The 11,649-nt window shown below is 24.9% G+C and overlaps 1 protein-coding gene across 1 annotated transcript; it reads left to right on the top strand.

Annotated features, from left to right (window-relative positions):
- Positions 1–8,847: 8,847 nt before the first annotated feature.
- Positions 8,848–11,633, top strand: LOC135923363 (cysteine-rich protein 1-like). Its single transcript, XM_065458060.1, has 4 exons — positions 8,848–8,996; positions 9,404–9,498; positions 11,216–11,273; positions 11,407–11,633. The coding sequence occupies exons 1-4, from the start codon at positions 8,957–8,959 to the stop codon at positions 11,448–11,450; spliced, it is 237 nt and encodes a 78-aa protein (XP_065314132.1). The 5' UTR covers positions 8,848–8,956; the 3' UTR covers positions 11,451–11,633.
- The last annotated feature ends 16 nt before the right edge of the window (positions 11,634–11,649 follow it).

Here is an 11,649-nt window from a genome sequence, read left to right as displayed (position 1 = left end):
AATCAGAAGTAATTACCATGAATATAAAATAATTGATGGAATGAAAATAAAGTAAAAGATATCATATATTTTACAAGGAATTGGAATATATATTTATCAATAGCACTTTCTTGAGTAACTACTTCATCTTAAATGATAGATTTGTAAAATAATAAATAAAAATATGTATCATATTGTATTTTAATTAGAGCTGGAAAATTATTGTTTTGGCTTTATTAATGACTACATGATAGATTTTTAAAGTAATAAATGGAAATATATGCTGTGTATCATATTGTATTCTACCTGAGGCTGGAAAATAATTGTCTTGGCTAGTACAAAAATAAGTTTTTTAATATAAATTTTTTTTTAGTCCAAGAATAAAACAATTTTGAAAAATGAATCGTCGTTATTCATATATTTTCAAAATAGATTGACGTATGTATAATAACAAAAATATTCTATGAATGCCAGCTGCAACATGTCCACCCTTAACTGCAGGAACATACACCAATACCATTTTTTCAAATGCTCTACATATTTATATCTTAATTAACATTTTTGTTTATTACCAGAGTTGGACAGTACTGCAAATGCTTATATTTAAATACAAGATTATTTTGTATCTTGTACTCAGCATTTTTTTGTCATCTTTAATATTATCCTAGTATTTGTAACTAATATCCTTTATTCTGAAGAGAATCTAATATCCTTTTAATTTTATTGACAAAGGTTACCAATTCTTTTTAATATTCATGTCTAAATAATATACAAATGACAAAATATAACCTTATTTTCTATTTGAAAACTTGTATTATCCTTATTTTTTTCCGCCATAGTTCAAATATCTTGATAAACCAAAATTAGCTAGATAATTTACATCTCACATTAAGATAGATGGATAAAAATGTTTTGTGGAAATAATTTCCTATGATGATGATTATAATGAGGCTATTTTGGCTTCATTATCACATCTATATATTAAGAACTTATGGTTTGAGTCGGATAACAAAAGAAATATTTTCAAAATATATTATTAGACAAAGCCCTAAATATAGTACCAGTTGTATATAATCAAGCTCAATCTATAACACCCATAGATTTAACATCTAATTAAGAAGATAACAAATATTGCTGAGTTCTATAATACAGATAACATTGAGTTTGGAAGTTTGAAAATATTAAAATATATCAGAAATCATTCAGACTTTTTTTTTAAATATAATAATACAATATCTTTATCAGCTCCAAATGATCAGTCATTAAGTTTTGGCACAATGTTAGCTGAAACGGCAAATGGTTAATGAAATATTGATTATCTTAAAAAAAAAAATTTTATTTAATCTAGTTTAAATATTCTGCAAATTAATATTTCAACTCCCATTGAAAATACTAGTTTTCATTTATTGTCTTGCCATGAATGGCTTAAAACTAATATTAAAAGTAAAAGGTTTGTCATTAAATATTTTATTAATTATTGTAAATATTCATTCTTATTATATGCGTATATTATGTTCTTCGCCAATAATTAATCAAAATTGTATTTTACTAACTATTCTAGTTTAATTGGCAATGATAATTTTACATAAGCATCTTGTATTCAAGATACTCACATTTAAAAAGATACAAGTATATTTCATCTTGTATCTTTTGTTTTTTTGAATTCATGTCTCCCCCCATCAGCGAGGGACTCCCGCAATTTTTTAGTTTATACGAAGACATCTCTCTCTCGCAAAACTACCTCAATTGGAAATCTCCCGCAAAAATCTACCGCAATTTTTTAATTTCTCCCGCAATTTTTTTAAAAAGTATTTTAACGTTTTTAATATATAAATAATAATTTTGAGAGACATTAATTTATTATTTTTATATTTTTAAAATAAATTTTAAATATTTATTAGAAAAACATGTCTAGTTTGTAAATTTCTTTCTATCCTGGTTTATTTTTATCCAATAATAAATCAACATCATTTCATTCATATAAGTGAGTACAGGAGAGTATAATCAACATCGATTGGAATACAAAAATATTCTCAAAAATAATAAATAATACAGATGCAACTACATTGGTGAAAATCGTATACATCTATCATGTAGTTCAACATTCGCTGAGCTATATCATCCCAATGTGGGTCGAGTCTTTTTCTCATGATATTTAACGACTCCTATATAAGTGCATACCTTACTTGTGGCAGAACAAAAATGAGCAAGGTTATCACAAGTGTTTTAATACCTGAATCTTAGAAGTCAATTCTAGAAGATTTGAATGATAGGCATCCATATGCAATTCTAACAGATGCATCTAATTTTAATAAAACTAATAACTACACTTTATTTTTCATCTAATAAATTCCAATAGTACAATCATAATAATCGAATATCAAATAATTCAAATTCCAATTCATAAATATACAACTCATTTAATAAAATCTCCGACTCATTTCATATAAAAAATCACACACTGAAAATATTATTTTTCCAATAAAAACATATTATCAAAAGAATAATAATCTGATTGACATTTCTTGAAAATAAATAAGCATTTATTATTTATCTCTTTAATTCAACCTTTGCAACACGCCCACCCTTCAAAAGCCCAGATACCATATAATTATCATTCTTTTAGGACATTGATCATTTCCTCGTCATTTATCAAATCGTACCTTTGCACATTAAACTTTTAAATCTTGAATTGTCTGCGAATTATAATAATTAATATATTTTGCTTGTTTTTCAATACATGTAAATTTGGATTCAACAATTTACAATTATTTTTTCCTTTCTTAATTTTCAATTATAAAACAAATAATTGACCATAAACAAAATAAAAGAATACGAATAGGGATAAAAAATAATAATTTATAATTATCACTATTAAAACTACATATATGGAATATCATTATATCTTTATAATTATCACTGTTAAAACTACATATATGCAATAACATTATATCCATTAAGAAAATAATATGAACCACTAAAAAAAATTAATATGTCATATAACAAAAATATTAAACTACAATATATATATATAATATCACCAAAATCATATTTTTTGTTACCAAAAAAAAATATAAAGATGTGCCGATGGATTATAAAAAATTTAAATATATAATTATAACTATTATATCATCACACACATCATATACCATCCTTTTTTAAAACTCTTTTATTTTACATAATTCTTCACAAGGTCAAAGTTTAAAATCTTTTTATGGTCCACCAACTTTTTATTTAAAGTTTTTTTTTATCATATATTATTTAAAAAATATTTATTTTACAATGTTTCACAACAATGTCTCTTTAAATTTAAAAAAAAAAAATTTTTTAAATTAATTTACACAAAATTTGTATTTCATTGAACTTTCAATACCATGCCACGTGGTATTATTCACATGAATTTATTAAAGTCAATGATTTTATTTTATTGATAACAATTTAATTCTTAAATTAAAATATTCTTCTCTATTGCTTAAGATAAATAATACTTTTCTTCCCAGATGTTATTCTTATTAAAAATTTTGTTATAATATATTATCACTTTTAATTAGGCTTTACTCAATTTTATATTTACACGAAAACACGAACACTGATTAATTTCTTTTTCAATCATTAAAATTTTCTCATTATATTTGAATCACCATTAATATAATTAATATTCATGCCTAAATTCAACTCTGAATTTAATGGCCTCTGAATATCCATATTTTTTTTATTAAATATATTGAAATTATTTATAACAACACTCTATATATTACAAATTTTGTTATTAATATATGTTCTTTCAATTTCTATATGATTCTCTTTCAAATCATATAGTCATTGCAATTCACTCACATATTGAATACAATTCATGGCCACAGGACCCATTTTCTCACATTTAAAACACATTCGGTCATTATCTTTATTGTTCATATCTTTTTCACTTAAATTTAAAATAACCAAATCTTTTATATTATGTACCACGGGATTTATCAATACCGGTGGTCTCTTTGGAAAACCAGCTTTAAAATTGGCTTCCTTCACTATGCAATTCTTTTTAATATGACCTGTAAAACCACATCGATGATAAATTATATCATTTTTATCATTTAATTTTACATTCACATTTTCATTGATTTTTCGCTCAGGCGAAAAACAATTTTTCCCACTATGACCCCTCCGGCCACAAATATCACAATTTTCACTAAAATTATGATTATTATTTCTAATTGTATCTATATCTTTAGAAATATTCTTCAAATTTTCTTTAATTTCTTTTATATCATTTGAAATTACACATTCATTTTCATTTCCTTTAACATTGTTAGTAACATCATGATTTTTTACAACCTTCACAGGTTTATTAATCACAATTTCAAAAATTTTCTCAGAAATTTCACTCATAAATGGATCTAAACTAACATTTATATCTTTTGACGTCATAATACTTTTACCAACAATAGGCATTTCACTAGTATTTGAATTCTCATTCCCACTGGAATTACTTATTTTCTGGATATTTAAATTTCTAAGTTAAGTTAAAATCAAATTTAAACTATTTTTTAGACCATCAGAAAAATCTAAAAATTTATCAGATGTCATAGGATTCACATCCACATTAGAATCATCTAACTTACTCACTTTATTTGTAAATTTTATTCTTAATTATCTTAATTAAATGTATAATAAAAATCAAAGAAATATATAAGATGAAAAAAAATCAAAGCTGTAACCACACAATTGGTCACATCCAATTTATCAAAACTCGAATTAAGTACTTTAACAAAATTATTCTTATAAATTTGCATTGATTACTAATAAAAAAAATAAACCATGTTCTCATTAAAATATTGATAATAAAAATTTTATCCTAAACAATAATTACGTTGTGTGTAACAAGATATTTAATAAAGAAAATATTTATTTTTTTTTTTACCTTTTTTATCCGGATTCGAATGATACTCCAAATTTATTCCCCGAATAAAAATGATTTTCTTTAGGAACTGTGTCCTCAAAATTTATTTCACTTTATTTAAATATTTTTCCCAGTAAAATTTCGATCCTGGTTCAACGTGTACCATTTTAATAATACTAACAACTACACTTTATTTTTCATCGAATAAATTCCAATAGTACAATCATAATCGAATATCAAATAATCCAGGTTCGAATCCTGGTCACAGCACCACTTTAATAAAACTAACAACTATACTTTTTTTTCCATAATAAATTCCAATAGTACAATCATAATAATCGAATATAAAATAATTCAAATTCCAATTCATAAATATACAACTCATTTAATAAAATCTCCGACTCATTTCATATAAAAAATCACACACTGAATAAAATATTATTCTTCCAATAAAAACATATTATCAAAAGAATAATAATCTGATTGACATTTCTTGAAAATAAATAAACATTTATTATTTATCTCTTTAATTCAACATTTGCAACACTAATAAGGGAAATATTAAAACATTTCCCTCGATCTTTCGCTATTTCAACAAAAATAAGAACATTTCAATAAAACTGTTAAAAATTTTTCCTCGGATAGTGAAAAATCCAACAATGTAGCTAGCCACATAATGGTAAATATAGCTGATTCAGGGTTATCAATGATTTGCATGTCAGCTTTCTGCTCTGATAATGCCTCTGTAAATTTTGGCAAAAATCAAAGTTACCAATTTGAGGCAGCCCAATAATGAATTAATACCAATTGGCTGTATATGCCATATACTACATAACTACATAATTCTTGCAAGAAGGCAATGAATATACTATCTGTGGATGTCGAAATAATTGTTGATGAAATGTTTCAACGAATTTAGTTCATCAACTAAAAGAGTTAATGAATTAAAAGAGTCTGGTGAAGTGGTCTGACTTGGAATGGTGTGAGTTGTTGTGATATGTACCTATCAGGTGGTTATAATTAATACCTGCCATCGATAGAATTTTAAAATTTTACGAACCCTTAAAAAAAATTTTTAAATAAAGATTTTAAAAGCTGTCCTAAAATTTTGAAAAATTTTTTGGAGTATGAAATGGCAGAATTTTACATGTAGGAAATTTACTTCATGCAGTTAATATTCAGTAGCAATCAGAATATTCTTTATTAAAAAAGATACACAAAATCATGCTACAGCTCTGTTCCTCTCTACAGTTAAAAATTGATAATAAATTTTATGGCGCTATTGCTAAAAATATCATATTAAAATGTTCAAATAATACTCTAATTAATACATTTTTAAATGAAGCAGATATTTTTATTAAGACAATTTTAGAATTTACAATCAAAATTTGATTTTAATAACTCTATTTACAAATGTATAAATATTATGACCTTGGAACATAAACCATCATTTGATGGTTTTTATAATTTAATAAATATATTAAAAATTCCGAAAGACATTGATGCCTTGTTTGAGGAGATTGTTCTCTCTATTTTTTATGATTCGCCAAAATACTTAAAGTTAGATGGTCTAAAAGCAGAGGAGAAATGAGTAAAATTTTTTCGTAATAACGATAAATCCCCATGCTTGGGAAAATTATGCGAGTATGTCTTCTACTTACCTTATTCTAAGGCCTCGTCCGAGCGCATTTTTAGCCTGATAAAGGAGATAAATCGGATTGCTTTAACAACATTAGAGGCCGAGCTAATGGTTAAACAAATATATCATATGTCATGCCAGAAATTTCATAAATATCCCAATAACGACGGTAAAGATTTAGTTTTATTATTTAAATCTCAAATAAAATATAATTAAGTTATAGCAATGGCGCCATAAAATTTATTGTCAATTTTTAACTGTAAAGATGAACACATCTGCAGCATAATTTTGTGAATCTTTGTTAAGATTCTTCTATTGCAACTACACATTAACAACATGTAGTAGATTTCCTACATGTGAAATCAATCCTAAATATACCTCTGCCATTCATTATTGAAAAAAAATTCAAAATGTTATTACAGCTTTTATAACCTTTATTTAAGAAATATTTTTTTAAAGGTTTATAAAATTTTAAAATTCTATCGATGGCGGGTATTAGGAAGATATAGCAACCAACATTAAGACCTCCTGGATTTAGTCCTAAAATAGTTCTACAAGTATAGTGTTTATTTATATTAGAGTCGTTAAATATAATAAAGATTCTACCAACATTGTGATGGTAAGTATCTTTGTGAATGTTGTACTACAAGATAAGTGATTACAATTGCCGCAACTGTAGTTGCATCTGTATTATTTCTTATTTTTGGAGTACCTTATTATGTATTTAAACGTGATAATTAAGCGCCTATCCCTATAATGTTATACACACACATGGTAGATTTCCAATTGAGGTCGTTTTGCGGGAAATTTGCATAAAATATATTTTTAATTGTAAAATTAAAATCGTTTTTTTTATAAAATTTTATCTTGTTTACATTTTTTTATATATAAAAAAGATTGTTGGTTTTTTTCATAAATTAATATATTTTAATAAATCAAGATATTATTTTTGAAAAATAGTTACCAACTTTGTATTTATATAAACTAATTATAAAAATAATAGGCGGATAAATAAGTAAATTCAAATTCCTTTTTTAGCAATTTTTATAATTCTACCGCAATTTTCATATTTCTTTCGCATAATACCAAATTTCTCCCTCAATTTGAAAATTTTGACATGGCAACCCTGTACTAGTATCTGTATCTAAGATCCATTTTTTATGAACAATATCTTTATCTAGATTATTTTTCTAGAGGACCTGCCCAACTCTGCTTATTATAAAATATATTGAATATATTTATCTCGTAAGTTAGGATTTATCGGGTGAGTAAATTTATAGAATTTTTGAATACTTGTCCCTTTGTAATTAGTAAGCCTTTGTTTATTTATATATATATAAAGTAAATTCTTTCACAAAATAATTATAGGTGAAATGCGTATAACAAGGTATATATATAGAAGGACCGGTGTAAGTGCGATAGATACAGATCGGAAAATCTTGAGGGGCCAAGGTGATAATTATTCGTATTACTTTATTTAAAGAAATTAGCAAAAATTGTCAAAAGGATTAGTTATTATACATCATATATATTACAAAAAAGAGATGAGAATTTGGTTATTATAATGAATTTTTATTTATATGTATAAAAAGTATATAATCCATAAGTCAACTGTCCTAAAAATAATATAATACATATATGAATAAAAATTATATATATTCTGACGGCTAACTGGCCCAGCAAGAGGGGTGGGAATAAATTGAAACATTTGATTGTGGGAGGGGGGGTAGAGCCTGTGGGGATGACTGGTGTACTAAATATTGGTCGACGGTGGCTATCAGATGCTCGTCAAAAACCGAAAAGTCTAACTCGGTAACCATCCTATCGATAGCTTCGACGTTGTCCACATTGTCTATAGATTGAGGATGTATTAGGAAATATACACATGGTCATTGATTGGGGCACCAGTTGCAACTGATATTATCGGCGATGTTGTTTGTTTCTATCTGAAAATATTTCTCGCTAATTGAACAAAGTCTCTGAAACCAATGGCTAGCATCATTTGAGATACTAGCTGTGCGCAATGAATAACATTGTTTATTGGGAAATAAAACGAAACGGCTTCATTAATGCAGATATCTTTACTATAGTCTTAGGATAGGCTTGGATAGTCAACAGGGTACATATCAAAAGGGTATATTAAACTAAATTGAGCATATAATTAAATTTTGCATAACATAAACCAAAATAATAATAGAAGAAAAACTATATTGGTTTCAATTTAAACATAAATAACAAAAATAATAACAAGAGAGAGAAAGAAAATTAAATTAATTACAATTTTTCAAAAATGAATTATAATGTATTGATATTTTAATTGTCTGAATTAAAATAAATCATATGGAAATTTAATGAATACACTCATTCATTAACGCGCCCACGAAAATATTTTTGAAAAAAATAAATTCGAAAAAAACGTTCTATTTACTTTACATATTATTATGACGAAATGTCCAAGATGCACAAAGGAAGTATATTTTGGTATTAAAAAAAACATTATTATTTATAATATATTAATTTAGTTTTATTTATGGTTTATTAAATATTAGACATCCAAGATTTTGATAAGGGGAGTGAAAATTTTGGGTTTTCACAATTTTTTTGATTAAAATCCCTTATTTCGAAAAATTTTGAATTATATAGTAGTTATTTTAAAAGGTTAACTTTTATTAATCTTTATTATAAATTCATCCTTATAGCTATATATTATATACATTTTTGTGGAGGGTGGAGGTGTGTAGAGGAAATTTTTATTCACTTAAAATGATATTTGTGAGAACACAATTTTTTGATTAGGTGACCACTCCCTATAAAATAACATCAATGGCACTTGATATATATTTATTTATTTGACATTTTATATCTTTATATTTTAATTTTTTTTTTAGCTGAAAAAAAATCATCCCTAGGTAAAGATTGGCATCCCTTATGTCTGAAATGTGACAAATGTAACAAATTATTAACTCCAGGAAACCATGCAGAAGTTAGTTTATTTTTTTAGAGATGTACTTATACTAAGGTTGTCAAAAAGCCCAATTCGGGTCATTCTTACTAAATGACCCAATTATGAGCCAAGTTAAACCAGGATTGCTAATATATAACAGAAAAGTATGGGCCTATTTTTGACAAATCTCAAGGTTAACATAATATTATCTTGGCTAATATTATAGTGGAATTAGGCTTTTTAACAACCCTAACCTATACCACCTTTATAACCAATCTAGTATATTTATTAGTTTGAAAATATATATGAATTCTTTTCTTTTTTTTAAATAAATTCTTAGCATTATATTGACTAAATTATATATTTTTTTATAATTTATGAATGTTAATAATCCTTTGTGGCCACTGATATTGGTTTAAATTGAAAGCATTGGTTAATACCATATTAAAATCTCTCAACATAATTCTAATAAAATAGTATGTGTGAGGAGTTAAATATTTTTATCACTGATATCTGGGTAAGGTGTTGACTAATATTGTCATATAATATTCTAACACTTAATATTATATTCATTTCAATTTGATTAATATTGCATATTGATATTGTCAAATTGACTGTTTCTATTATCTAATATTTTTACCAGGGTTGGCAAGTTGGTCAATAGTCAAATACTCTAAAATGTATTGGTGAATAGCTATATTTATTTAATGAACTAATATGTATTTAAAGCATATTTATCAATCTAATTTATTTACAAATTATTTTAAAATATATTTATCAAGGCATCAATTTAATTAAAAATATGAAATTTTCATATTAAAATATTAAAATTTTAATTTGAAATATAATAAAATTAATTATTCTCATTATTAATTTGATTGGATCTAAATATATATATAATAATCTTACTTAAGCATGGTTTGAGAAAATTACTAATTGCCAATTTATATTACAACATGTACAATTATCCCAACAAGATGGGCATCATCAATAAAATGTAATGAGCAAATACAAATATGCAAGAAAGCTCTGAAAGTAGCTGTTGGATATTTAAATGATATTTTGGACAAAAAAATAATACCTATCTTATTGACCTTGGCTCACGTAAAAAATGAGATGCTTAATTTAGTAAACACATAATACAATCATGTCCATGATTTTATAAATTACCAACCTAAAGAAAAAATATTAAAGATAAGTTTGAAAAAGAAAACAATCCAAATACATGTACTGCACTGCTTATTTATTGGATCCCCAATATTAGTCGTTTCATAAAAAGATAATCATCAAAATATTTTAAGTGATATTATAAATTTCAGAATTAAAGGCATATTTAATAGCCAAAATATGTGGAAACCAGTAACTTTCATAAAAAACAATCAGATTTCGGGCTCAAGTTGTTGGAATTGGCTTTGAACACCTTGAATATTAAGAGAAGTGCCTAAGAAATCCGATTGAAAATCTTGTCAACCAGAAAATTGGTAGGAGTTAGAACAAGTGCCATAGAGAGCAAAACATTAATTATTAAATTTAGAATATAATTTAATATAATAGAATTAATATTGTCTTGAAAAATATTTTCTTATTTGATCGATCAAATGCACAACCCTGATTTTTACAGTAATGTTCTACATATATATTTTTTAAATAAACTTATATAAATAAATATAAAATAATTCATATTTGTTAATGCCCTAAAAGTCATATTTTATTTTTTATAAGTCTTATTTATATTATCTTATTATATTTTTTTAAGCATGGGGGTAAGCCATATTGTCACATTCCATGCTATGCATCCCTATATGGACCAAGAGGTATTATAACAAGATAATTTTAATTTTACTGATATTTTAATTTTTTTTTCCTTTATTTAAAATAAGATCACAATCTAAAAACATAATATATAATATCTGATTATTTGGTACATTATTATTTTTTTGAATATAGGTTATGGAAGGGGTGGTACAGAAAGTCATATTTACAGCAAATAAAATGAAAATTAAACAGAAAATACACAAATAACACCACCAATTGAAAACATTCAGAAATAAATTTAAATATTTTTAAAAAAATATCTTATATTCCTTTAGGATGGCAATATATTTATATATTTTTTTTTTCATTCAAACATTTCATACACTACAAATGATCTAATTTATTAAATCATTTTTTTTAGAAAAGATATATATT

The sequence above is a fragment of the Gordionus sp. m RMFG-2023 genome, chromosome 2 (assembly GCF_954871325.1).
Source record: "Gordionus sp. m RMFG-2023 chromosome 2, tfGorSpeb1-WG-v2, whole genome shotgun sequence".
Classification (NCBI taxonomy): domain Eukaryota; kingdom Metazoa; phylum Nematomorpha; class Gordioida; order Chordodea; family Parachordodidae; genus Gordionus; species Gordionus sp. m RMFG-2023.
This window is presented reverse-complemented; position numbering and strand designations above follow the sequence as displayed.

Excerpts from the sequence above, each read along its gene's own strand:
- LOC135923363 (XM_065458060.1), top strand. The coding sequence starts at position 8,957 with ATGACGAAATGTCCAAGATGCACAAAGGAAGTATATTTTG. Across the intron at positions 8,997-9,403 it reads CACAAAGGAAGTATATTTTG|CTGAAAAAAAATCATCCCTA; the intron begins GTATTAAAAAAA and ends TTTTTTTTTTAG. Across the intron at positions 9,499-11,215 it reads CTCCAGGAAACCATGCAGAA|CATGGGGGTAAGCCATATTG; the intron begins GTTAGTTTATTT and ends TATTTTTTTAAG.